At 55.1% G+C, this 27078-nt stretch overlaps 3 protein-coding genes across 8 annotated transcripts in view; 2 read left to right on the forward strand and 1 right to left on the reverse strand.

Annotated features, from left to right (window-relative positions):
• The first annotated feature begins 1816 nt into the window (after positions 1 to 1816).
• GJB1 (gap junction protein beta 1) lies at positions 1817 to 5133 on the forward strand. Of its 2 annotated transcripts, XM_054839940.1 has the most exons (3): positions 1857 to 1901; positions 2533 to 3163; positions 3862 to 5133. In XM_054839940.1, exon 3 carries the CDS (start codon positions 3874 to 3876, stop codon positions 4711 to 4713), a length of 840 nt encoding a protein of 279 aa, XP_054695915.1. In that variant the 5' UTR covers positions 1857 to 1901; positions 2533 to 3163; positions 3862 to 3873; the 3' UTR covers positions 4714 to 5133. The 2 variants fall into 2 exon arrangements, with proteins under 2 accessions (XP_054695914.1, XP_054695915.1); XM_054839939.1 differs by lacking the exon at positions 2533 to 3163 and having other exon boundaries at positions 1817 to 1901; positions 3862 to 4944.
• Positions 5134 to 5667: 534 nt separating this feature from the next.
• LOC129211999 (gap junction alpha-3 protein-like) lies at positions 5668 to 6564 on the forward strand. Its single transcript, XM_054839938.1, has one exon. The coding sequence runs from the start codon at positions 5668 to 5670 to the stop codon at positions 6562 to 6564; it is 897 nt and encodes a 298-aa protein (XP_054695913.1).
• Positions 6565 to 7137: 573 nt separating this feature from the next.
• Positions 7138 to 27078, reverse strand: part of ZMYM3 (zinc finger MYM-type containing 3) — a 32216-nt gene continuing 12275 nt past the window's right edge. For 2 of the 5 annotated variants that reach the window (XM_054838927.1, XM_054838928.1), the window contains exons 5-25: positions 26758 to 27049; positions 26144 to 26321; positions 25502 to 25714; positions 24759 to 24909; positions 24084 to 24199; positions 20469 to 20555; positions 19988 to 20138; positions 19234 to 19406; positions 18645 to 18810; positions 14976 to 15034; positions 14242 to 14410; positions 13529 to 13644; positions 13199 to 13373; positions 12526 to 12672; positions 11647 to 11750; positions 11070 to 11238; positions 10812 to 10963; positions 10245 to 10359; positions 9085 to 9339; positions 8880 to 8997; positions 7144 to 8482 (exon numbers count right to left, since the gene is read on the reverse strand). In XM_054838927.1, coding sequence (XP_054694902.1) covers positions 8284 to 8482; positions 8880 to 8997; positions 9085 to 9339; positions 10245 to 10359; positions 10812 to 10963; positions 11070 to 11238; positions 11647 to 11750; positions 12526 to 12672; positions 13199 to 13373; positions 13529 to 13644; positions 14242 to 14410; positions 14976 to 15034; positions 18645 to 18810; positions 19234 to 19406; positions 19988 to 20138; positions 20469 to 20555; positions 24084 to 24199; positions 24759 to 24909; positions 25502 to 25714; positions 26144 to 26321; positions 26758 to 27049 — 3305 coding nt within the window. In that variant the 3' untranslated portion in view covers positions 7144 to 8283. Of the gene's footprint in view, positions 8483 to 8879; positions 8998 to 9084; positions 9340 to 10244; positions 10360 to 10811; positions 10964 to 11069; positions 11239 to 11646; positions 11751 to 12525; positions 12673 to 13198; positions 13374 to 13528; positions 13645 to 14241; positions 14411 to 14975; positions 15035 to 18644; positions 18811 to 19233; positions 19407 to 19987; positions 20139 to 20468; positions 20556 to 24083; positions 24200 to 24758; positions 24910 to 25501; positions 25715 to 26143; positions 26322 to 26757; positions 27050 to 27078 lie in introns of all 5 variants that reach the window. The other 3 variants (XM_054838926.1, XM_054838930.1, XM_054838931.1) reach the window with 3 other exon arrangements.

The following is a 27078-nucleotide window of genomic DNA, read 5'->3' on the forward strand; positions in this document are numbered from 1 at the left end:
CAGCCTGTCCTTAACCGCTGGGTTTTGCGTAACAGTTTTGCCCACTGCAAACCGGCGGCGGTGTCCCGAGGCCGGACACGGAGGTCAGCGGTAGCCCCGGCCACGCGAGGGTGCTGCTGCCCACGCTCCCGCCCATCCACGGCGATTCTGGTCCTCCCATCACCTCCCGGTGAGGACATCGGGCGGGCACTGGGCTGGACAGCAACGCCCCGGGTTCCTCCTCCCTCCTTCCTGTTTTTTCTCCATTTTTATTATATTTTTTGGTAGATTCCCACGTGTTGAGCCCCCCGGGTGCTGCCGCGGGTGGGTGGGGCGCCACTGCCCCCGGCCCGGCCTGGCTCTGCCCTGCAGCGCCACCTGCTGCCAAGGCCGGGAGCAGCCGGCAGGGCGGGCGGCAACCACCACCCCCGCCTCGCATTGCCCCGCTCTCCCCGGCCTGCCTCCAGGAGCCCTCCAGTGACCTCCAGCTTGGCTCCCAGTGCCCCCCAGCCTGGCTCCTGCATTCCCCCCCCCCCCCCCCATGCTTTCCCCACACACACACTTAGCCGGGCCCACAAATTCCCCAGTGCTCACCAGTCTGCCCCCAACCCCGGGACCTTCCAGCACCTCCCACGCAGCCTGATCCTCCAGCCTGGCCCCACTAGCCCCTTGCGCATACTGTGTCCTCCTCAGCATGCCCCGGCACCCTCCAGTGCCCCCCCTACCCCCCGCATCCCGCTTCGGGCAGGGCCCCTCCGGTCTCAAGGCGCGTCCCGGGCCCCGGGTGCGCGGCCAGGGCGGTGCCGGCTGCTGAGGCCGCTCCCGCTTCCAGCCGGGCGCTGCTGACTCAACCGGCGGCTTATCGTGGGCTGTAATTGCGGCCCCGGCCGGCCTCACCCGCCTTGCACCCCCCAGCGATCCTCGGCCCCTCACTGCCCATCGTCCCCACCACATTGCAGGGGGGACCCCCGTTGCCCCTCACTACCCCTCACCTCCCCACAGTTGTTGCCCTGCCATCCTCATGCAGGGAATGGTGTGCAGGGTCCTGCAGTGAACCCCGGGGCCCCAAAATGCAGGGCTGGGTTGACATGTCCTGGCACACTTAGGTGCAATGCTTTCCCTTAGTTGCATTTTGGTCAAAAGAATAACTTTCTTCTCGTGTTTTTCACCATGCACATTCTATCATCTAACAAATGAGCAGAGCAATACAGAGGAGTCAGCAGAAAAGGCCTATCTGTGTGCTTGATAGAACATAATGTAGGTAAAAAGATGTTTTGTGTCATCATGTTAATTATCCATGTATCACAAAGCATGAACTCATGGGATGAAGACAACCATAATAAGTGGCACAGCAACTTAAGTTTTGGAGTTAGGCGGGTTAATCGTTGACAGGCTGTTTGCCTTTCCTGGCTGCACATTAAATCTGGGTGTCAGTGGCTCCCCAGGGACCAGCCGGCAGCGTGCAACATCAGATCAAAGTGCTCTGGGTGCTGGGGGTGCCCAGAGCTGTCTCCTGGGATGGAGAGCAGTGTCCTGCCATGGTGCACATGCCTGACATGCAGGGAACGTGGTGGGCAGGATCCTCACAGCAGAGGAGCACAGCCAGGGGGATCACAGAGCTCCCATGGGGACCATCCTGGGTGGCTAGTCCTGCCTTGGTGCTGCAGCAGCCCCTGGGCTGTCCCGGGGAGGGGGGGTGGTGGTGGTGGTAGTGTTTGGCTGTGGCAGTGGGTGCCTCAGGGGTGTGAGCACAGGCTGGACACACCTGCAGTGTTTACTTGGCAGGGAGCAAGCCCTGGAAGCAGTGAGGCTGTTTGGGAGGGGGTGAGTGACGTGCCAGAGAGCAGTATAAAGTCCAGGGTGCTGTGCTGGCGGTTCAGTCCGCTGAATTGCCCAAGAGCTTTGCCTGTCCCGGTGCTGAGGTGAGAGTCTGGCGGGCATGGCACCAGTGCGGGGGTGGCCACATGTCCCCCAGCTGGGGGACACTGGGAGGTCCGGGATGGGGGCCACAGAAGGGCTCAGCCATGAGCCAGGGAGGGCAGAGCTAAGGGTGCTGGCCCCCATGGTGGGGGTGAGGAGCAGAGCACGACCTGGGCACCGGCTGCCCTCTCTGCACCTTCACTGGAGGGTCTTTGCCCACCACCTTTTGCGCAGCTCCAAGCACTCGCACCCTGAGCTAAGGGCTAGAGGTGCATTTGGGATGGCATTGTTGCCTGACCACTCTGCAGGCCTCCCAGCTGGTGCTGCTCTCCGCCTGAGGCCAGGGACAAAACCTGAGGGACATGGTACCATCCCTGCGGGGATGGGGTACAGTGTGATGGTGTGGCTGGGACACCAGCCCTGAGGGACATGGGCACAGAGGGGGTGTGGTCTACAAGCACAGGCGGTGTTGCCCCCACCAGTGTGTCTAAGCAGTGGGTCAGTGTCAGTGGCCCCCCCCATCCCAGGAGAGGAGCGCAGCTCCTGCAGTGCACGGTTCTCAGCACTGAGCGCAGCCCCCATTAGTGCACAGCCAGCGTCACCCTGGTGGACTCTTTCCCATGTCCCCAACAGGACGGGCCACACGCAGGGCAGCTCCAGCACCCTCACAGCCGTCACTGCTGGCACCAACACCCTGGCAGAAGATCCCTGAGGGCATGGCACCCAGCCCCACAGGTTCCCACAAACTGCTCAGTGCCATGCTGGGGAGCAACCAGATCCCAGCTCTGGTCATGGTGCAGGATGGACACGCAGCTGGGCTTTGCTATGGATCCTGGGGAAGAGACCCCCAGGCACCCCGGATGGCTGTCCAGCCTGGTGATAACTGCAGCACGGATCCTACTGGGCAGAGTGATGACCACCCTGCAGTTGGCAGTCCGGGGGAGGGGGGGAGCACGGCTGTGGTCAGTGCAGGGTGCGGTGGGAGCGGGTGCGGGGCCAGACAGCAGGAATACAGCACACAGGCACTTTGTTTGGCTGGGGTGGGCGGAAGTCAGAGCGTTGGATCTGAATGCTAAAGTGTGTTGTTCAGGGGCCGATAAAGGCCCCATTGTATGTAAATAGTTTATAAAGCAGCATATGACTTCCAGTGCAGGGCAGTGGCGGATAGAGACGAGGGCAGGCGGAGCAGAGCTCTCCTGTGGGAGACATGAGACCTTAGAGGGGCCATTGGGGGCAGCTCGCGAGGACCCTTCCTCACCGGCAGGTATGCACCGCTGGGATCCTCCATACCAGGGGTGGCCAGAGGGCTGGTCCCAGCCCCCCACCCTCGTGCTCAGGGCAGGAAGCAGCTCCCGGGGCTGCTCAATGCCAGCAGGTGGCCCCAGTGGGGTGGGGGGGCTGTGCTTGGGGTGTGGGGTCACCCCTTGCTCCCCAGGCAGGGACAGTTCTAGGAGGGTGGCAATGCATGGTACATGGGGGTCTCCCCAACTTGGGGCTTCCTGGCCCCACTCCTGCAGGGAATGGGGGGACAAGGGCAGGGAGGTGCTAGTGTAGAGGAGCCCACGGAGCTCCTTGGGTCCATCCCTAACCAGAGAGCTCAGCGCTGGGTGCAGATCAGGGGTCCCTGCAGAGGTGTGGGAGCTTCACCCCCGTCCTCTGCGGCAGCTGTGGGTCAGGATCCCCATGCCAGTGTGGGGTGGCAGGGCAGGAGCAGCTGGCACTGCAGGGCCAACCTGTCTCCTGCCTGCTCTGGCCAAAATGCTGCTCTGAACCATGTCAGCAGTGGGAGCCAAGCTGCTGGCCTGCTGTCCATCCATCCTGCTGTCCACCTAGCAGGGCTGTGGCAGCCAGTTGCTCCCAGGTCCCTCCCAGGGCTGCTGCCACCAGGGCTGGGATGCAGTGGCTCTCTGCCAAGGGGCCCTTTTCACTCCTAACGCCGTCTCTCGCTGCTCACTCCTGCAGACGTGAGGAACGATGAACTGGGCTGGCCTCTACACAGTGCTGAGTGGGGTGAACCGCCACTCCACTGCCATTGGGCGCATCTGGCTCTCTGTCATCTTCATCTTCCGGATAATGGTGCTGGTGGTAGCAGCTGAGAGCGTCTGGGGGGATGAGAAATCTGCCTTCACTTGCAACACCCAGCAGCCTGGCTGCAACAGTGTCTGCTATGACCACTTCTTCCCCATTTCCCACATCCGTCTGTGGGCCCTGCAGCTCATCCTTGTCACCACACCAGCCCTCCTTGTGGCCATGCACGTGGCCTACCAGCAGCACCAGGAGAAGAAGCTGCTGGTGCTGACAGGGCACGCAGACCCCAAGCACATGGAGGAGGTGAAGAAGCACAAGATGCGTATATCAGGTTCACTGTGGTGGACATATGTCTGCAGTGTGGTCTTCAGGCTGCTCTTCGAGGCCGTGTTCATGTACATCTTCTACATGCTCTACCCGGGCTACCAGATGGTGCGGCTGGTCAAGTGTGAGGCTTACCCCTGCCCCAACACTGTTGACTGCTTCATCTCCCGGCCCACTGAGAAGACCGTCTTCACTGTCTTCATGCTGGTCACCTCCAGCATCTGCATCATCCTCAACATGGCGGAGCTGGTCTACCTGGTGGTGCGGGCCTGTGCCCGCCGAGGCCAACACAACTCCAACCCCCCATCGGTGAAAGGCTCCTTCTATGGGCACAAGCTCTCCTCTGAGTATAAGCAGAATGAGATCAACCAGCTGCTGACAGAGCAGGACGGCTCCCTCAAGGACATGCTGCGCCGCAACCCTGGGCTGCAGGAGAAGGGTGACCGCTGCTCTGCCTGCTAGGGCCAGCGCTGTGGGGGCCCCAGCCCTTGCCCCCACCCCGCAGCTGCCCCACGGCCCTGTGCTGTCCCTGTCCCATGGACAGCATCCCTCAGGCGCTGGATCGGCCTGGATGGCCAGGAGGGCATCTCAGGCCATTAAATCTCCATTCTCAGGCACTGCCTCCCTCCTTTCTGCTCTATCTGGGATGTGCTAGGGGCTGGGGTGCCACTGTGGGGTGCCCACCCCTGCACCCTAGCCCACATGGATGCCACCAGGGGCTGTGGTGACTGCAGTGCCTCGCTGGCCTGGAGCCGTGGCCATGGTGCCCTGGCAGCAGGAGCAGTGACCCCTGGGTGGCATTGAGCAGTGTCCAAGGGCTCACACTCCCCCAGCACCAGCCCCTGCAGCCCCAAATATATTTAGAAAAATGCTCAGGCCAAAAATAGAGGGAAAAAGTTTCCCCAGTGGCTGTTTCATCTGCCAGTCACAATGAAAACCAATGGGGCACACAGCTGCCTCATGCCCCAATAACCCTGCGCCTGCCGTTGGGTGGACAGACGGACAGACCCAGACGGACCTGTCCATACCCTGCTGAGGAGCTGGGGACCAACCAGGAAGGGGCCTCACAGCATCGTGCACTGTCCTGCTGAGGGGACCTGACAGCGCAGGAGCACCGGGGGCTGCCCCACGCACCCACCAACGGTGAGAGGTCCCCATGCCGGATCGCCACCATGGTGGCCCCCATAGTGCTCCCAGCCTGGCAGGGCTGCTTTCTGCTGGAAGTCTTTGCTCCCGCTGCCCTCCCCATAACAGGTTAGGGGGTCCTGTGGGACACAGGGTGGGCACACTCCAGGGACAGCCCTGGGTTGGGTCCCTGCATGCCTGCCTGGCCGGGGAATGGGCTAGTGGTTTGATGGGTTGTGGGGCAGCTGTGTCTGGAGGGTGATTGTCTTGCAGGGCACTGCAGCGCGTGACATGGGGGACTGGAGCCTGCTGGGGCGGCTGCTGGAGAGTGCCCAGGAGCACTCCACAGTGGTGGGGAAGGTCTGGCTCACCGTCCTGTTCGTCTTTCGCATCCTGGTGCTGGGGGCAGCTGCTGAGCGGGTCTGGGGTGACGAGCTGTCTGGCTTCTCCTGCGATACACAGCAGCCTGGCTGCCAGAATGCCTGCTATGACAGCACCTTCCCCATCTCCCACCTCCGCTTCTGGGTCCTGCAGATTATCTTCGTCTCTACTCCCAGCCTCGTGTACCTGGGCCACATCCTGCACCTGGTGCATCTGGAGGAGAAGGCGCAGCAGCAAACAGTGATATGGGCCAGCAGTGGGGCCAGGCGGCAGCGCCCCAGGCAGCCCCAGCTCCCTGCAGGGAACACACGGGGACAGGTCTGCATGCGGGGGGCCATCCTGAGGACGTACGTCTGCAACGTCGTCTTCAAGGCTCTCTTGGAAGTGGGCTTCATTGTCGGCCAGTACGCCTTGTATGGGTTCCAGCTGAAGCCCCTCTACACCTGCAGCCGCTGGCCCTGCCCCAACACCGTCAACTGCTACATCTCCCGGCCCACTGAGAAGACCATCTTCATCCTCTTCATGCTGGGGGTGGCCTGTGTGTCCCTGCTGCTTAACCTGGTGGAGATCTACCACCTGGGTCTCACCAAGTGCCAGCAGGATCCAGGCCCCAAGTCCTGCATCCTGCCCAGTCCTGGTGGCCCTGCAGGGCTCCGCAGCAACTGTGTCATCCTGCCCAGCAGTGGCAGCACTGTGGCTGCTGGTAGACCCCCCCATGGCCTAGCACCCCTGGGGAAGGCGGGTGCATGGCTGGGGGTAGCCAGTGGGTCCTATGGGAAGGCGCGAGCAGCAGACCTGGCAGTGTGAATGTGACCTGCTGGGATGCTCAGGGATGGGTGATGCACAGGTGGCCACAGTTGCGATTCTGTCTCCAGACCTTGCCAGGCTCATGGCATGGACCCCATGGCCAGTGCAAGAGATAGGCATGGCCCTGGGGACACAGCTCAGCTGCCCCCTGCACTCCTGGGAGCAGCGGGGCTGAGTAGGGATGGACTGGGGTAGAAGCCTGTCAGCACTGGGGGAGCAAATAAACACCCACTGCACCTCACTTGACTCCTGCTCTGCCCACAGGCACTACGGCATCGCTCTCTGACTGGTCTGTTCCATGGACACACTGTGGCCAGGTCAGAGCCACCACTGGGCTGGGTTGGGGTGTAGCCCTATGGGCAAGGGATGGGCATGTCAGGCTGGCACCAGCGGGCACAGGCCATCCCAGCATGCCAGAGCTGGCAGTGCACCAGGGGCCAGAGAAAGCAGGAAGTGCAGGCAGCATAGGCAGGCAGGGATAGAGAGGAGCAAGGTGCATGGCAGCAGTGAGACACTGGCCCTGCTCTCCTGTAGTGCCCACCCTGCCTGGAGGTGGAAAAGCAGGGGCTGCCAGAAGTTTTCTGATCTTTATTTGAAATGAATGGTTTCCAGAGACACAGGGTTAGTCCTACCGCCCTGGCATCACTACAACAAGACTGGTGAGTGGCTCACTCTCCACATGGACACAGAGAACAGATGGCCCTGGGCCAGGGCCCAGAACAATATATACAGGCTCAACAGGAGACCCATGTACAGCTCAAGAAAACCGACCAGAACACAAGGAGGGGCAGGAGGCAGCAGGGAGCAGCACAGCCAGAGCCAGGCTTGCCCCAGGCAGGACTGGCACCCTATTGCTTTGGGAGGGAGGGAGAGGCCAGGCAGAGCTCCTCACTTCTGCCAGTGGCTGCCCAAGCCCCTAGCTGGACCGGAAAGACCCACTGATGGCACCTTGCACCAGGGAAGGGTGTTATGCCGGGACAGGGGACAGTGGGGCAGAGGCAGTGCTGGCACAGACTCGTCTCCATCAGTTTTCTGCCAACCCAGAAAACATTGACAAAGTTGAGGGAGGCAGCCCAGCTGCATAATAGGGAAGTGTCCCCATGGCGAGGATGGATCTCTGCCCTCATGTTCCAGTACAGGCTCCCTCCGTTCCCTGCAGCCAGCCCAAACTTCTCCCACCCCTGGGAACAAGCCCTCCCCCTGACCCAATAGCTCTCAGGCAGTCATTCCCCACTGGCTTGAAAACACAATCCTACCGCAGCAGCAGAGCTACTGTTCCTGCCATGCCACCTGCAGCCCCGTGAGTGGATGCTAAAGGAAGAGGGAATTAAAAGCCTCAGGGCTGCTGGTCCCAGACAGTGCTCTGCCATATTGTGCAGTTCCTGCCCTGGGTAGGGGGAGAGGGGGGTAGTGTCAGGGCTGGGGCTAGGGGGACACAGGGCTGGGCAAAGGGAGCTGCCCCAGGGGCTCTGCCACCCCTGTGCTGCAGGTACTGGCACCAGGGGAGATGGCTCGCCCAGCAGCTGGGACAGGAGGCAGGGCTGAGTGCGGGGGCCACGTATGTAGGAAAGGCCTGTAACGAGCAGCATGGGATGTCCAAGTCTGGTAACAATGAAGGGACAGCACTGCCACAGCACCGTCCCCTCCTGCGCTGCATGGCCCCTGCCTGCAGCAGGAGGCAGGGAGATGAGGTGTCAGCAGCCCATTAGCACCTCACTCTTAGTCCATGTCATCATCCAGGCCACTGAGCCGACTGTGCTCCTCATAGATCTCCCTCACGGCCAGGATGCGGTTCAGCATGCTCTCCAGCATGCTCCGGTCCATGGGGATGACTGAGTACCAGAGTGGGGACTCGGCGATGCATGACCGTTCGGGCTGCAGGTAGAAGACATCGTTGCGGTTCCGCAGACTCTCAGGACTGTAAAGAGAGAGGAAGGTGAGCCCTGGGATATCAGTTCCATGGGCTCAGAAAGCCTGGCCTGCCCTTATGGTTATCAAGGAGGGCTCAAGGCTTGTCACAGCCTCTCATCCTTTGACAGGAATCTGCAGCTCCTCACTCAGGACCAATGCCCCTAACCAGCCAAGCACCAGGACTTATACTGCACAATCATGCCTGTCTGGACAGAGGCAAGTAGTGGAAGGGGCCAGAAAGCAGCATTCTCTCAACCACGTCTATACAAGCAGCGCAGATCCTGTGCAAGGCTTCACACTCAAGTACAAATGTTTGGAGAGTAATGGCCACTCCCACAGGCTCCCACCAAAACTGAAAGGTAGCCCCAAAACGGCACATGCCCCTTCTACAGAGAAAGCCTCACCATTTGGAGAGATAAAACTCATAGAACTTGACTGGGCATCGGAGTGGGTTCATCCTGTTCTCCCGCTGCTCCAGTGTTGGTACTTCGTCCTCACGCTTCCGCTTTCCAGAGCTGCCATCTGCAGAAGGGAAGAGAGCAGGATCACAGCTGGGACCCAATGGGGGAGGCAGAGGGAGGGACAGAAAGATGCTCTGTCAGACCCTACCTCGGCCTTTCTTCTGCTTGGTAGGAGCGTAGTAGCGGATGCTCACCACCTTTGTCATGCCACGGGCTGTGGTGCACTTGCGGGACTGGCGTACCACGTTGGTGAAGGAGAGCTGCATGTGCTCCTCTGCTGTCTGCAGCCCAAAGAACTTGGTGTTGAAGAACATGAGGGTGTTGAGGAGCACGAAGGGTGAGTAAACTCCCAGCTGCTTGCACTCCCAGAGGTGCTCCTCCTCAACACGTGAGAAAACTGCGTCTGCAACGCAAAGAACCAGGTCACATCAACAGTGGCCTTGTGGCAATCCCTACACCCTGCCCAGGCAAGCTCACTGCAAAAGAATGATGCTTCACAACATCCCCTTTTCCATGAGGTTACTTCTCCAGAGCCATCAGCAGAACTAGATGCTGATTCTGCCCAGCCATGAGCTACCTCAGAGTGCAGCCAAACCACAGGCCAGAACCCAAATCAATCCTAACCATTCATCCCTACAGATGGCCACAAAGCGAACTCCAAGTCAATGCTCCACCACACTCAGCATGAAATGAAGGAAAAGCAGCAGGTAGGACAGACATGGCCAGCTCCTGCCTAGAAACACAGGTCTGGAGCCAAATGCCTCTGTCTGGGACAACCAATATGCAGAGGTGAGGCTGGATCTGTGAACTAACCACTGACAAGAGACAGCAAGGAAGGCTGCCCAGATCAGAGCATCATGAAAAGCCTCTGCAGAGCTCTAAGTTAGTCCACTCACAAGGCAGTGGCAGAGCAACCCTGTCCCACACTTGGCACAGTGTGCAAGGCTCGCTTATGTGCTGGGAACACAAAGGCATGGGCCCGCGAGCCTCCTGGCTTGGTATCCTCTTTGCCAAAGGGTAGAGACATCACTGTGAAGTGTTGTAAAGATTCAAACTGTCCCAGGACACAAAGCAGCTGTGCTCTGCTCCCAGCTACCCTGACTCTGGGTAAAAGAAGCTGCTGAGGCATAAACCAGGCTGGCTCCATTGTTGGTATGGGTCAGTATGACCCCAAGACACAGTGGGACCATACTGCTTATGCCAAGGAAGAGGGTTGAGGCTGGGGGAGCACAATCAGACTGGAGGATCCAAGCCTAGAAGCACAAACTGGGTACATGTGGTGACTGAAGATACTCTGGAGACACATACTATTTGGTAAGACTGTGGGTTGCCAGCCACTCAGGGATTTGTTCAGCTCCTGCACGAAGGTCAGGTAGTAAAGGTCTGTAAATATATTCACCATACGATTGTTCTCGAGCAGGTACTAGAAAGGACAGAACACACAGTCAAGAGAGACACAGCAGCACCTGGAATGCAAACCCTCCCCAGAGAGCCCAGGGCACACATGCAGAGTGCCCCTCCTTGTACAACCAGAGTTGCAGGGCAGACTAAAACCAGCCACTTCTGAGAGCTGTGAGGAAAACCCCAGGGCATGACAAAGCAGACTTAGTACTGAAGAAGGGACTGAGCTCCCAGCCCTCCTCAAGGATGTGCAAGAAGGGTGCAAGGCTGGGGAATAGCTGCCTCCCTACTCACTGGGTTTGGGAACAAAGACTGAACTAGGTGGGCTGCTGTTCTGGGGTGAGGCACTGAAGGAGACTCCAGTGAGTCTCTCTGGGTCCCCAGAAGGCAAAATAAAGGGTACAAGCTCCCCTTACTAGATCTGCCCCCTAGGTCTGGCTGTGGAGGACTTGAGGGCAGCAAGCCCTCCCTCACCTGCTGGATGCCAAGGCAGAGGTAATAGATGCTGTCCGGTTCGTAGCGCTCCCCATTGGGCCGTGTTATCTCCTTGACAAACTGGGCCAGGCCGTAGTTGAGCTCAGCTGCTGTGCAAGCCAAGATGTCTTCCTTGATCCTCATGGGCTTGGCTGTGGAGACAAGCACAGCAGCCTCCATACAATAGCCTGCAAGGACCTTGGGACTCAGCTTCTGGGAGGTTTCTGCCACTCCACCCCATCCAGACAGAGCACTTACGGCCAAAGCGTAGCTCCTCTCCTTTGCTGGTCTCTCCCCCTGCGTACTTGGCTTGCACCCAGGACTTCCAGGCATTCACACCGTATGAGTAGTTCAGCACTGTGCAGCTGGGCTGGCTGTTCATTGAGTCCCGGGAACAGCTTTCAGAGAGCACCAGACGCTTCTGCCCCTGGAGAGAGGTGTACTGTGAGACTGGGCACCTACCTGGGTCAGATGCAAGAGTCCTTTCCACCCCTCAGACCTCCTAACTGCCAGCTCCCTCCCAGTGTGCCTGTGCCCATGCCAGCAGGCATCTTTCTGCTGACAGCCAAGCCAACAAGGACCATTAGTTATGAGGACCACAGGTAGGAAAGAGGCCAGCTTTCACATGATGTGCGGCATTCAGAGCTCCTCCAAAGTAACAGGCAAATGTTTTCATTCAATGAGTGGCCCATAGGCCAGGCGTTGCCCTAAAGGGAGAGCACAACCTCCACAGCACACCAAAGCCTCTGGCACACTTCACCTCATATGTCCCAGACAGCAGCTCCCACTCCAAACCCAAAGAGCTTTAAGTAGGCAGTACCCACAGAGAGCTCACCTTTCGGACAGCACGAGGCAGATCTTGCTCTGTGGACACATCGTCTGGTCCCACCAGCCCACAGTCAAAGAGGAAGTCAACACTGGGGTTGATGTCTAGAGGGTCTGAAAGGAAACACAGGTAGAAGGGCTCAGCTTATCCTGTCCCCTGCGCTGGTCCGGTTCTTACAGCAAGATGAAGAGGGAACACGCAGCCCAATGCTTCACACTCTCCACTGCTGCCTGGCATCAACTTTTAGCCACAGCCCAACAAAGGAAATACAGTTCTGGCAGATGATGCTAAGGTTTCTCAGACTAACCAGAGCCCCACATTCTCCCCTCTAACAGGTTTTTGTTGGTTTATTTTTTAAATCCTCTTGTGCCAGGCCAGCACAGGCACCCCAATTCTCTTTCCTTTGCTGCCAGCATCCTGCCTCAGCACTGCTGTGCTCCTTCAAGTCTCTGCCTCTTCTTCCGCCTTCTGCCTGCATAGACACTCAGCAGTTCTGCTATCTCCCAGGATGTCTTGCCCTGTCCAGGTCTCTCTCTTGCCTTGCTGGATCCTCTGGAATCATCATCCATAAGCACACCAGTGTCGCTGCCCTGCTCTTTGTGCTGTTAAAATCAGCTTCTTGTTCCCCCTTCTCTGCAGACCTATGTTCGCAACAGGTCAGTTAGTCTAGACAAACACACACTCCTTTCAAAGTGGTAGTCTCCTCACCCCTGCTGCAAGCACTCATCTGCAAGACTCAGTTCCTGGCCTCAGGCCTGGTCAGTCAGAGGACATGGAGAGGTAGGTTCACACAGCTCTTAATGCTGCTGGCAACAGTTGGCCAAGGGCAGCAGGAGGACCCTGCTGCAGCATGAGCAGCCCTGCATGCCTGCTTCACCCAGCTCTTACTCTTAGGGAAGTCAGCCTCCAGGTCCTGGCCCGGCTCATCGAGGACATTTGCCATCTTGACAGCCATAGCCAACACATCATCCCGTGCTGGTCCAAATAGATCACAGTCCTCCAGGAGACCCTCTGCACTCTGGTTACTCACCAGGTCTGCAATGCAAAAGTAGATCATAAACCCAACTTTCAAGAAAGTCTTGTCTGATGGAAAATGAAGTCAGGCTCCCTGTGGCACAGTCCTGTGCTCAGAGCAGCCCCATCACATCTGCGCTGCCCAGCTTGCCCTGGAAGCAAGACATTGGACGTTTGCTCTCTCCCCAGCCACAGCCCTAGTCACTGGGGCTTGAGGAATGCAGCAAATAAGACCTGCGAGGTCATGACTGCTAGTCTTCTGGCTGGGAAGCTGCTTTAGGTAAGAGCCTGAACAGCCACCTGAATAAACTAACAGTGCTACACATGTGCCACAAGACTGGTGTCCCCAAATGGGACAGTGGCAGACACTGCTCCTTGCAGCTCTTCCCTCCTTGTACCTCCTCAGAAGTTTAGGACTCACTCTTCCCTGCTCCCTTTTCAAAGGCTTTGGGGGAACTGTGATCCAGGCAGATGCTCGAGCTCCAAGAGCCAGCAAACCCCACATGATCCCAGTGGTTGGGCCAGACCAAGCCATGGCAGAACCTACCGCACAGGTCTGAGGAGGCCTTGTCCAGTTCCTCAGCCTCTGCAATCATCTCAGCCATAGCCAGGATATCAGCCTCCAAGGGATTGGAGGGGATCTTCACCTTCAGCTCCTCAATGGTCTCCACAATTTTATCTGTGCTCTCCAGCGTGGTGGGCAGGAACATTGGCACAGGCACCTGTTGACAGCAGCACACCAGGCAGAAAACTGACACTCAGCTGACTGACGTAAAAGCAGAGGCAGGAGAAGAGGATGAACAGAGAAGCAGGGAGGCTGCAGCAAGGCAGGATTGAGACAGTAAGAGACTACAAGCAGGTAGAGTGTATCGCTTACCGGGACAGGCATGGAGAAAGGCACAGGTACTTTCTGGCAGTACATATGCATAGGCACAGGCACGAAGATCGGGACAGGGATTGGCAACACAATCACCTGGGGCTTCCAGTCAGCTTCTGACAAGAGCAAAAGTACATCAGTGAGCTTGCTCCCAGCAGCTCCTCCACTGAGCCACACTGTGTGCTGCCATGCCCCCAGCCATCCAGCACCACAGCCCTTCCAGCCATCAGTTTCTGTGACTCATGGGCAGAGCTTGAGCAGCAGCAAGCCAAACAGCCCTGCAACAAGAAAGGCTTGCCTTAGCCAGAGGTGCAAGCCCTGCTCTTACGTGGCCCTGATGAAAGGTCTAGTTGCCTTGCACATGCTGGAGACCACACACATATGCCTGACAGGAGCTACACAGTGGAACCTGCTCAGCAGATGGCCCCTCAGACAAGCTGACAATCTCCAGAGGAACTGGAGGTGTCCCAGAAGAGGTGGGATCATGCTGCAGTGCTCTCTGCATCTCTGCTTTTGCTGCTGATGGAAATAGGCTCCCTATCTCCAGCCCTGCCGTGTGTGCCCTGCAATGCCCTGAGACTCCTCAGCATGGTGCCACCCAGCTGCTCTGTACAGCATTTCAAGATGGATTCACATTTAGTCTGGAGCAGGGATGTGCCACTTGCCTTTCCAAAACGCCCTTGTAATCCTGCGGTTATGTCTTGTTTACCTACCTGTCTGACATCCTTTGGACTTCATTTCTATCTTGCAGGAAACGCCCCGGTTCTGCATCAGTGGTTTACACATGGCAGCTTTGTTTTTCCGAGGGGTAGCTGGAACTGGAGGGGGCGGGGGAGGCGCTGCAGCTGGAGACATCTGGGCTGAGGAGGTCTTTGTTGACAGCTGAGGAAACACAGAAGGCAGGAGGTTGGTGTCCACATAAGCCAACACAACCTCTTCCCAACCACGGGTACAGCTGAAGAGACTCTCAAAGCACCCCCTGGAGCCTGGCAGTCCCCAACACACCCACAACACGTGGATGCTCCCAGAGTCACACCTGGCCAAAGGACTGCCAAGCTGCTCCTGGCAGGCAGCAAGCCTGTGCAGCATCTCTGCAGCAGCTAGCAAGAGTCTGGCACTGGTTGCTCCTGCCCCACAGGGCAGCATGGAACACAAGTGGGATGGAGACCATATCCAGGCACAGGGGAGCACCATACAAACCAGTGTCAAGGTGGCAGGCTGTTCTGGAGCCCATCATCAATTCCTGGGGAATAGTTATTCTTCCCCCTTGCAGGAAATAGGCTGATGCTGCCCATCCTAGCAGCTCTTACCGGTTCCCACTACCGAGACATCCTAAAATGCATTGGTTGTAGAAGAATGAAATCTCCCTGAGCAATGGCAGATATGTCCTCTTTGGGGACAGCCCCTTTGTGCTATCTTGCAAACTCCTACCTCCAACGGGCCTTACCATGTTAGTCTCTGCCTTCTGTGGGGAAGGGGCAGGTGGTTTTGGCTCTGAAGTCTGACCTGTAAGAGAAAGCAATGACTCTAAGTTCAAGAGCTCCTGGGCCAACAGGTCCCACTGCTGGGACTGGAGGTGGCAGCAGCCAGAGGGCAGGGACAGGCTACTCAGAAACTGCTCCTGGCCACTTCAGGAACAGTTAACGTTTCCAGTCTCTAGCAGCTCAGAAGACACTAGAACTCTAAAATCAAGTCATTCCCATGTCATTTTTGATCCATTGCAGCCTACCCCATCCCCTTCACAGCAGGTCAGGAGAAATCCCAGCCCCTTGTAGAGAGAGAAATCCAGGGCTCTACTCCCAGCTCTGCCTATTGGCTTGCTGTACCGAGCCACAACCCCTCCCTGTGCCTCCATCTCTCTGCTACAAGTATCTTGGCAAAGTGCTTCGAGATCCCTAGGAAGAAGGTGACAGAGCTAGTAGTAGTGTTACGAGACATCCCAGAACACAGAGAGACAGCTTTGCCCCAGCCCTAGGGATGCAGTCCACTCCCCTAAGGAAAGAGGGGATCACCTACAGGTAAGAGGCACGTGTGGCAGACACTAGTCTCAGGTGATGACAATGTAACCCCGGCTGGATGATAATTCCAGCTCATCTGCTCTGCAGAGAACCTGCACCCATCTCAAAGGCTAAAAGAGCACCTTCATCCAAGTCTCCTGTGAGTCCTGGTTACCCATGTGGCTGGGAAAAAGAACTGCCTTCTACAGCACTGACTAGCCATGGGCCATGCGTGAATGACACATCTGCAAGGAAAGCAGGAGGTCTCAGCAGCCAAAGGGAGTGGCGGGTCCATTTGCACCTCCTACATACAAATAGGGTCTCCAGGAAAGACCAGACTCCCAAAGGGCCAACACGTGGGCATTCATACTGTGCAGATTTCCTCTGTCCCAAGGAAATGCAGGACAGCTCTTGAGCAACTGGAGACCCAGCAGGGTCCACTTGCTGACCCACCACAAGAGGATGGGTAAGTTCCAGTTGGAGGAAGCTCCCTAGCTTGCAGCTGAGCATTCAGCCATAGGATCTGCAATGGTCTCAACGGGTCCAAGAACTCCCCGACTAGCTCAAAGTGGATGGGCAGCAGGGAGACATCAATGGCTTGAATAAGAAAGGACAAGCTATGGAGTATGAGCAGAGTTTCTGCTGCAGCAGAATCAAAGGCAAAGCTGATTGCCCCACAGGCCAATGATTTAGGAGTAAGGGAAACAAGATCCTCCTGTTGCAAAGCTCCATATGCTACGTGTCCAGGCTTCCAGGAAAGCTGCAGCTTGTTCTTTACTCTCATCCCAACACCAGTAAGGAGCTGTCAAGGTATTGTCTGCACCAGTCGTGACTTCTGGCCCTCTATCCTCTGCAGCTGGATGGCCTCATGCAGAGCCAGTTCCCCTTGGAAGTCTTTTGGCATAGTTCTCTGGCAGAAGCTCCTCAATCCCTCATTACACAGACTGTTCCCAGCAAAGGAATGACCACTTTTATCATCAGCAAGCACCTTCAGGATCACCAGGTTGGTAGTAGCCACTGAGTCACAGAAATTAATGGTTTTAGGCAACCACTGGCCGCAAAGGAAGAAGTAGTCAGCAGCTCTGCCCAAGATGGGCCTGAAATCCAGGTAGTCCCTTGTGAGCTGGCAACACAGCCACCAGGTCCACAGAAGACCCTGGCTGTTCCTCACCATGCACTGACAAGCCGGTCCTCCTGAAATCCCCTGCACAGCACGCTGGGCTGGAAAGCTCTCTGTGTAAACACATGGCAGGCCCTTTGCAAGGCTTAGCAGTATGCCAGTCCCAGGACAAGGATGCCCACAGCTATATCACAACCGGGGCAGCCTGGAGCTTCTGCTCAGCCAAGAGCTCACCACTGCTGACAGGCTTTGCTTTGGCTGCCTTCAGTGTCATCTGCCTTACAGGGCGCGTGGAAAGGCAGCTGTGGCATGGTGAAGGGTGAGGCCCCACATGACAAACAGCAAAGTTCTTGGGAGCCTCCAGAGACATGGTGGAGGGGGACGCTCAGACTCTAGTGTTTGTTGGTGATCAAAAAGGTACTTCTCAGTCTTGTGGTCCATGGCTTCAAGGACACAATGTCCAAATGGTGTGAAATGTGCTTCCCTCTGCAGGCAGAGCTTGCTCACTGTGCCTGTGCCCCAAAAGCAGTGTTACTGGTCCCTCACAAGCAAGAGGCCTTGAAATCAGAGGGTTGTGAAATCACTTGGTGAGCTACAGGGAACCAGCAAGTTAAACACCTCTTCCTCCCCTGGGCAGCAGGACAGTCTGCACTCCATCAAAGCAGACTCCTCCTGGGCACCCCTGTGCCAGCAGAAACCAACAGTTCCTTATCCAGGTCATTTCAACATGCTGCCACTTGAGCCGTCATCTCACACGGCCTTTGACAGAGCATGGGAGGGCAGGTTTGGACTCCCCTGGCTGAGGGAACCTGCTGCTTCTGGCAGAGCAGCTCTGCTTTGCTGTCTAAGCAGCAATGACATCCAGGACTTCTCCCCATCTTGCAATCAGCCCGCTGCTGTCAGGAGAGGAACCAGGAAGAGTCTGGAGACAGAGGACGAGGCCTCTCATGGGAAGGTCCTTCACTTGGTTTCCTCTCCTTGGCACACCCTAGTCAGGGTTTTACATCTCAGGAAATCCCAGGGAGAGCAGCAAAGCCTGTGATGCAGATATCTGTTGAAGCTTGATGCACTGAAGCGAGTCCCACCATAAGCTGCAGGTATTTTAACTAGATCACACAGATAACCTAGAAGGTCGTGGCCTGTAAAAGACCAAGCAAAATGAGACTATGCGAGTGTCCGAGGGCCAAGCGATGTCTTGTCACTGTCACTACAAGCACCTTCCATCCTGAGGGATCCCAAAGCACTTTGCAATCTTCCATAAGCAACTGGCTCAAGTTAATGATAGGAGAAATAGGGCAACAGGCAGTGAAAATCTCCTCTCCAGTTGGAACTCCATGGATGCAGAATGGGGTTATCCGGGACACAGGGCTGGCAACTCCCCAAAGCTGCAGTGATCTTTGGGTAACTGGTAGGACTCCAATCTAACATCACAAGACAGAGTGCCTCCAGCAGCTTGGCACTCCCTCAAGATCATTCTAGGTTCAGCTCTGGCTGAGGAGAGCCCACCTACAGTATCACCAGCACCACTTCCTGCAGCACCCTGTGTTTTCCTTGAATGTTTCCCATCCAACCACTGACCTGGCCCAATCCTGATTAGCTTATGAGATCTGAGAAGGTCACAGCTCGGAGGTGGTGTGGGGCTGCAGGTGGATTATCATGCCAAACCACGCTGTCCCCTAACCCTGTAAATCGAGCTCTTCGCTGGCAACATGAGGATGTTAAATCCCCGAGTATCCTTGCTAAGAGTGTGAGCTACAGGCAGCATGCTGGCACCGGCTCCTCCCGTCTGGGCCCTGTGTGTCATAGAACCATAGACGTTAGAGATGGAGAAGCCCCATTAGGTCCCACTCCGTCCTTTCCCCCCCAAGGGCCAGTGCAGGATTGTTCCCTAGTGTCTCATCCAGTCCCAGGCAGGAAGCTTTCACCCCTTGCTGTTCAGTCTTCCCTGTGTCTCTTGGACTGAGCTATGATGCAGGTCCCCTCCCTCCCTCCTACTCACTGTTCAGTAGGCTCTCGGGCCCCTTCTGCGTGTCCAGGTTGGGCTGGTTCTGTTGATTGTAAAATCGCAGCAGACACTGCTGGTTGCAGAAGTGTTTGATTTGCCCCCGCCAGTGGATGGTTTCCAGCAGCTTCCCCTGACGCTTGCAGGCATGGCACCGAGCTGCCTAAAGCCCGCATCAGCAGGAGAGAAACAACGAGTAACTAACCACACCCCCTCCGAGTGCAACACAACTCTCCAGTGAAAGGTGCACATAGCAAGATGCTGTGAGCTTCCCCACAGCAGTGCCCTGCCAGTGCCAGCCGGGGACTCCAGCGGTGCGAACTTCTCACAGCAGCACTAGCCGCGGATCCAGCACTGTGAGCTTCCTCAGTGCAGTGCTCTGGCAGGATCAGCTGGGGACTCCAGCTACGTGAGCTTCCCCGTAGCAGTGTCCCGTCATTGCCAGGCAGGACTCCAGCAGTGCCAGGTTCTCCGCAGCAGTGCCAGCCAGATTCCAGCAGTGCGAACTTCCTCAGTGCAATGCCCACTTATCTGGGTGCTGTGCCCACCACAGCACTTAGCACAAGCTGCCAGTGCCAATACTGACCTTGAAGTACCAGAGCAAGTATTTGCTTTTGCAGTCTTCACTACAGAAGTCCCAGGTGCTGCCCTCCAGCTGCTCGGTGACCGCCCGCTGGCAGGTCTGAGAACAGTAGGTGCAGGTGATGCAGCACAGGCCCAGGTTCTTGGTGAAATCCTGTTTGTAAAGAAGCACACACCCTGCGGAGAAACAATAGGAGTGAAACCTTCCCAGGATGAACTGGGGGCCTCCCTGACCCAAACATGACCAGAATCCAGGTCTGCGGAGACAACAGAGCACACGCAACACACTGTAGGGAACAATCCAGCACTGGCCCCTGGGGCTGGGATAAGATGGGACCTCATGGGGACTTGCCATCTCTCACCTCCATGCTTCTAGGAAGAGTCTGACTCCAACCTCCTGTGTGCAGGAACCCAGCAGGCAGGGCAAGGCCAGGTCAGGCCAGCCCAGACGCAAGAGTGTAGAAGTGCATGATGACAGGAGGAGCGGAGCTGCCACCTGCTGTCTCCCCAGCCCCCAGAGAGAGAAAAGCTGTGAGAAAGCCCTCCCCAAGGACACAATGAATGGTAAAGATCTTGCCCTAGGGCCTGGCTGGACAGCAAGCCATCCCCACAACAGTCCTCCCTTCACTACATGGCAAGGCTCTCGCCCCAGGGCCTGGCTAAGACAGTCACCCCTCTGTTCCTTTCCATGCTCTTTTCTCTTCCCCCAGCATGGGCTGGCATGGGGGCTCTACCTCTCCCGTGCCTTCCCCAAGTACCTTCGCTGCAGAAGTTCTTCTCCACTCCAGAGAAGCGGATCTTTTCATGCAGCAGCTTCTCCTGTTTGCAGTGCTCACACTGAGACACCACCCCACGCAGCCGCTTGAAGTCCTCACAGCAGTCCTTGCAGCAGAACTGATACACCTTGTCCTGCCAAAGAGACCACCACTGGGTCAGCTAGACTGGCAGGAGGTCTCCACACTTCTTGAGGAAGCAAGAGCAAGACTACGGGGCTTAGCCAAGTCCCCAGCTCTCCTGGCATAGGGTTTGGCAGAAGTGGTTTCCTCGTGCCCTTTTGACATCCTGCTGAACATCAGGAGTGCAGCACTCAGTGCATAGTCTCCAGGCACATCTCTGCAGCTAAGGGATTCAGAGCACTGGTGCAGAAGGAGCTCCACTTTCAGCAGGGAGAGGAAGGAGCCCTGTGGTCCTCACCAGGGTTGGCCTCTGCCTCAGCATCCCCCTGGGGAAAGTCCTCACCTGCCAGTCTAGGATCTCTGGTTTCCCGCTGAATAGATTGTGGCAGTAATGGCAGTTGAGGTGGATCCCACCTTCCGGGCTGGTGCGCTGCAGGAGACAGAGACAGCTCATGGAGGGAGAGGCACACAGAGGGCAGCGAGCACCCACTTCACGCTGCCACCACCTCCTGCCTCCTCCACCGTTCACAGCAGTCTGTCTGCCCCTGCTCAGACCTGTGCTTGCTGCCACTCTCAGTGACTCGCGGTCAGTCCACCAGATCATGTCTCAAGCTCCTGGAGAGCAGATTCTTGAGCAATTTCACTTTGCTTCCAGTGTACTGGGTCCAGCTCTTCTCAGGAAGGCAAGCTTTCAACCTGCCACCCCTCTGGATTTGAAAACATTAAGAGACGGGGACTCCACTACCTCTTCTGAGAATTTCTCTAAAAGATCTTGAAGCACAGGTGCCTGGTTTCTATTTTCAAGGTAATGTAACTTCAGAATTCAAACAGCCATTCTCATCCCACCTTCCTCTGCTAGATTAAACAGCCATTTAGCACTTGGTGTCTTGTCCACAAGGATGTATTTAATAATAAAGTCATCTTCCTGGTTTTCTTTCTGATAACCTCAGATAAGGTGCTTTGCGAGTGCCTTAGTACGCACATTTTTCAAGCCCAAATGTAATTTTTCTGTCTTTTTTTCAGCATACTTCCAATTATTCTTCAACACTGAAAATAAAGTGGACATCGGATGAACATCCTTCCTATCAGTGCAACATTCTAGGTAGCTCTTTTGCTCTCTAGCCCCAAATGTTAACTCCCTGTTCCTCTGCTTATACTTGCAATAACTTAATTAATTCTTCCCTCTGTGGCTGTAAACTGAGACGCTCATACTGAATGGCTTATCTGCTGCAATCCAAGGGCCTTTTCAAAATCCTTACTTTCCCAGGACTTACATCCCCACCCTACTTGAGTAAGGTTGATACAGGATCTGTGTTTAAGCACATGTCAGGAGGAACCAGTCTTGTCAAGCAATCCAATTGCTTTGCTTCCTATGACTGCCCTGACCTCAGCACGAGTTAACACTTCACCAGTTCTTGTTTCATCTACAAAATTTTATCACGCTTACTTTGACTTTATTGCCAGATGACTGATGAAGATATTGAACTCCTTGGGCTTCTGATCGCCAAGAAGCCATCTTGAAACACTCTCTTTAGTGTTTTTTCTTTGACAAGTGTGTTCTGAGATCTGCCAGCAAGACAGTTCCTAATCCAGGTTATGCATGGGTTTACTCATACATTACAATGCTGATTTTACATGGCAATAATTCAAGTTAGGTGAATTAGGTGAAGTCCCTGACGACTAGAAAAAGGGAAACACTGCACCCATTTTTAAAAAGGGTAGAAAGGAGAACCCTGGGAACTACTGACCTGTCAGCCTCACCTCTGTGCCTGGGAAGATCATGGAACAGATCGTCCTAGAAGCTATGCTAAGACACATGAAGGACGGGGAGGTGATTTGAGACAGCCAGCATGGCTTCACCAAGGGCAAGTCTTGCCTGACCAACCTTGTGGCCTTCTATGATGGAGTGACTACATCAGTGGACAAGGGAAATGCTACAGATGTCATCTATCTGGACTTCTAAAAGGCCTTCAACTTATTCCCTCACAACATTCCTCTCTCTAAATTGAAGAGAGATGGATTTGATGCATGCACTGTTCAATGGATGAGGAATTGGTTGGATGGTCACATCCAGAGGGTAGTGGTCAATGGCTCAATGTCTAAATGGAGATCAGTGACAAGTGGTGCTCCTCAGGTGTCCATATTGGACCAGTACTATTTAATATCTTCATCAGTGACATAGACAGTGGGACCAAGCGCACCCTCAGCAAGTTTGCAGATGACACCAAGCTGAGCGATGCCATTGACACACCTGAGGGATGGGATGACATCCAGAGGGACCTGGACAAGCTTGAGAAGTGGGCCCATGTGAACCTCATGAGGTTCAACAAGGCTAAGTGCAAGGTCCTGCACATGGGTCGGGGCAATCCCTGGTATCAATACAGCCTGGGGGGATGACGCGATTGAGAGCAGGCCTGTGGAGAAGGTCTTGGGGGTACTGGTGGATAAAAAGCTAGACATGAGCCGACAATGTGCACTCGCAGCCCACAAAGCCAACCATATCCTGGGTTGTCCAAAAAGAAGCATGGCCAGCTGGTTGAGGGAAGTGATTCTGTCCCTCTACTGTGCTCCGGTGAGATCCCACCTGGAGTACTGCCTCCAGCTCTGGAGTCCTCAGCACAGGAAAGACATAGACCTGTTAGAGTGAGTCCAGAGGAGGCCACAAAAATGATCAGAGGGCTGGAACACCTTTCCTATGAAGACAGGCTGAGAGAGTTGGGATTGCTCAGCCTAGAGAAGAGAAGGCTCTGGGGAGACCTTATAGCAGCCTTGCAATACTTAAAAGGGGCTTATAAGATGGGGACACACTTTTTACTAGGACCTGTTGCTATAGGACAAGTGGTAATGGTTTTAAACTAAAAGATAGATTTAAACTAAAAGAGTAGATTTAGACTAGATATAAGGAAGAATTTTTTTACAATGAGGGTGGTGAAACAGTGGAACAGGTTGCCTAGAGAGGTGGTAGATACCCCACCCCTGGAAACATTCAAGATCAGGTTGGACTGGGCTCTGAGCAACCTCATCTAGTTGAAGATGTCCCTGCTCATTGCAGGGAGGTTGGACTAGATAACCTTTAAAGGTCCCTTCCAACCCAAACCATTCTATGATTCAAGTCTTATGAAGGCTACAACTGTAAAAACTCTACAGCTACCCTACCAACACCATATGTGATCTCAGTGAAGGATTACATCAAGGATTTATTATAACAAAACAAACCCACACGTCCAAGTAACACCCAACACAAAAACCACCAGAAAGAAACAAATCCCAAAACCAAATGCTGTAATTGCCAGTCACTAAATTTCTACCTTTAGATTCTCTAAGTTTTCTCAGTTGCCCAAGGCATGTCCTGGCCTAAGTTTCCCACATCTTCCTGGCTGTTGCTTTGTTCTTTGACAACTGTACAGAACTAATATTCACACCACAAACATGTCACATATACTGAAACTTAACATCAGAAGATTAAAAACCACCAGACAGGCCTTTGCGGATTATTAAACATGAGATATTAAGGATTGCTGGTTGTAAATTTTTAGCCAATGCATCCTAGAAGACTTATGTTCCTTGGTGACACCTGGCTCAGAGGGCAGCTCTGCCTCTTTCCAGCTCACTAGCAAGTGCCCACTGTGCTTTGCTAGCTTACATGTGCTTTTGCTCATGCCCTGGTAAGGCCACTACATCCCAAACCACTCATGCAGCACAGCTCTGCACAGTACTCCCACTGAGCATAACCTGAAAGACAGGAATGAATTACAGTCTGTCTTATCCCAATGGAGGAAGGGGGAGATAGGGCCAAGACCTAGTTATTGGCAACTACAGTCACTGCAATACCTGTGCTCCAAGCAGAGACTTTGTTAGGGACCCTTCCTGAGGAATTTGAGGAAGGTGGAGCCTCTGTTAAGTGTAAAAGGAGGCATGAGCTCTATGGCTCAGCCCAGCATGAAGGATATTTCAGTACCTGGAATTTGGTCCAGCAGCTGGGGCTGCAGAACTGGTAGACAACCCGGTCTGTCTTGTTGTAATAGCAGGGTTCAGATAAACTCTTTCTGCAGAAGCTGCAGGGTCTAGGGGGACCTGATGAAACAGATAGGAATTGGTGAGGGCAGCAGCACAGAACATGGGACTGGATTCTGAGGATGGCATGCAAGCTACTCACTCATCCTCAGTCTGTCAAGCTATTACCAAAAAGCAAGGGAGAGGAACACCAGGAAATTAAGAGCATTCTGCTAGGACAGAAATGTTAAACACGGATGGAGAGCAGAGTGGTTCAAGGAAGTGACCCTGGCTCTACAGGAATTTGGACAAAACAGGCTGCAATGCTTGCACCAGAGACCACACCCATTCCTAGACACCCTGTACTCCATGTAATGGAAATGGCAATACCAGCACGTTACAGCACTACAACTGCTTCCTGCATTCTCAACAACAGCAATGTACTCTACCACTCAGTATTAAGACGTCTACAGGCTGCAAGGGCTCCTCCCTCTCCATATCTTCTTCCACTTGTCTCACTGGACTCCTCCCCAGGCAAGCAATGTGCCTTCTTTCCAGTCTCATTCACAGGCAATAAATAGCACCAAGGAAGGAGTGAGAGTGGAGAGGTGACCGATTCCCTGTATGTAGGTGCTCTTACCAACCAAGCCTGACTGCTTCACTTTGTGGGAGGTAGTGCAGCAAATGGAGCAGAACAGGCCCATCTTGCCACTGCGATCCACATTGGGCAGCATGTCGAAGTTCTTGCACAGCGTCTTGCACCACATGCATGGGTAGACCCGAGTGTTCTTCTGCAAACACAGAGCAGAACAGTGCTGCCAGGGAGACCATCACAGCTGGTGAGGTCCGATCCTCATATACCACCCCACTACTGTATCCACCACAGGGCAGCTCTCCTGTAGGGAGCCTGATGCCACAGCCAGGCTCTGCAGCTTCAGGTGGTGGTAGCAAAAAAGACTGCCTTTGGCATCTCACCTTCTCATTTCAAGGGTACCCTGGCAGGAATACAGAGTCTGGCAATCCCATCAAGACAGTTAAGTGAAGCCTGCTCAGGCCACAGAGGAACATATCCAGCCAAGCTTTGGGGGGACATCCAAAAGAAGTCAGCCCATGCTAACTGCATATACCAGTGCTGCTGCACAGTCCAGCTTATTGAGTGCCTAACCCGTGCTCAGGTCCAAGATGGGCCCCACGCAGAACAAATAAATTCTGTTTGCCTGCTTCAAAGTTTCTCCACAGCAATCTCTTAAATGTTTTGTCAGCAATAAGAGGCCAAGGGGATTCAAGTAATCTGCTGTTGCATAAAGTGCCTTGTGCTACACCAAGCAAAGGAGCTGTGTGCCCACAGAGACCCCCCCACCCCAGGCAGCTGACTTCACACACCTTCTTGTAACTGTTGAGACAGGCAGAATTGCAGAAGCGTTTTTGCTGGCCTTCATGGAAGAGGTACTCCAGAGGCAAGCCCTTGTTGTAGATGTAAAGTCCGCAGTTGTCACAGCAGTTGGTTTTCAGACCTTTGGTGGCCCGGAACTTGGTGAAGCAGGCATCGCTGCAGATGCGGTGAACCACATTCCCATTGCTGACCTCATGCTGGATCTGCAGAGACATCATAGCTGACAGTCCCCCAAACCACTATGTGCCTCCTCTGACACGTGTGCATCCCTACTACCACAGCCCTTGGGATAACAGGCTGTTACACTAAAACTTGGGCAAGTGCTATACAGGAAGCTGGTGTGGATTCAGGCTGGCTTTCCTTGCCAAAAGTCAGTGGAGCAATTGGGACAGCAGAGGAAGCAATGAGTTTCAGGACAGGGAGAAGCAGAAGCCTTATTTCTTCTGCTGGGATAAGGGCTGGTTCACAGTGACAAGGAAGGACCTGGGAGTGAGCCCAAGTCAGCTCAGGGGCTGAGGCCTCACACCATGGGAAAACCTAGCCAACACCCTGCGATGGTCCCAGGCAGGGCCAAGTGATGCAGGTCACAACCATCACATCCAGGACATGGGAAGGACAAGGGATTTGTTTACCTCGCCAGGTTTGTGGCAGACGCTGCAGCGGCTAGTGTCCAAGGCATCTGCGGACTGAGGTGCTGGTCGGTGCTGCTGGGCCTCATAGAGGGAGAGGCAGACAGAGGTGCAGAACTCGTGGAAAGAGCCACCTGAACCGATTTGGGCAACCACAGAGTCCTTGGTGTTCCAGATCTCCCTGAGGATCAGGAGGGTATGTGTTAGTGCAGGGACACGCCAGTGCTGCCACAAAGGGACAGGATGGCATACAGCAATGCACGGGACTTCCTAGTGTCCCAAAAGGGTGGCAAGAACTGTCTCACAGCAGCTTCTGTCCCAGCCCAGAGGGGTGCAAGACAGAGCATGTGGGAGGTTGTTTTAAGAGGAGGCTGGGATATGGGGCATTGAGCCTGGGGACAGGCAGGGAAAGGCAGTAATGTGAAAGAGGTGTAAGGAGCATGGGATACGTGGTGTGTGAAGGAAGACATGGGGTAGCAGCTGGTGGCAGGCAGGAGTGATGTGGGTGAATGAGAAGCATGAAGGTCACAGGAATGGGGTAGGGCTGGTAGGGCTGCAGGGCAGGTAAATGGGGTCACAAACATGGGAGCATTGAGGAAAGGGGAACGAACACACACTTTTTACAGAATGTGCATATCTTCTTGCCAGGTGGTTTTTTTGAGAAGGTGGTGAGACAGGAGCTGGAGCAGAAGAGCTGAGGGAGCCCTTTACGCTGGTAGGCAGTTTGGCCCTTCTGCAGTGGGGTCCGGCAGTTGGCACAAGTCATCTTGGTGACAGTAGAGCGGGCAGCTCGCTGAGCCATTTGAGTGCGTAAAGACATGCGAGTTGAGCGTCGGGTACGAAAAGGAACAAAATCCTCGTCGTTGGGATCATCCACCATTGCATCAGAGTCTTCGTCAGAGACCGGAACTGCAAAGCAGCAGAGAAAGATGCACAGA

This window comes from Grus americana, chromosome 12 (assembly GCF_028858705.1).
Source record: "Grus americana isolate bGruAme1 chromosome 12, bGruAme1.mat, whole genome shotgun sequence".
In the NCBI taxonomy this organism is placed as follows: domain Eukaryota; kingdom Metazoa; phylum Chordata; class Aves; order Gruiformes; family Gruidae; genus Grus; species Grus americana.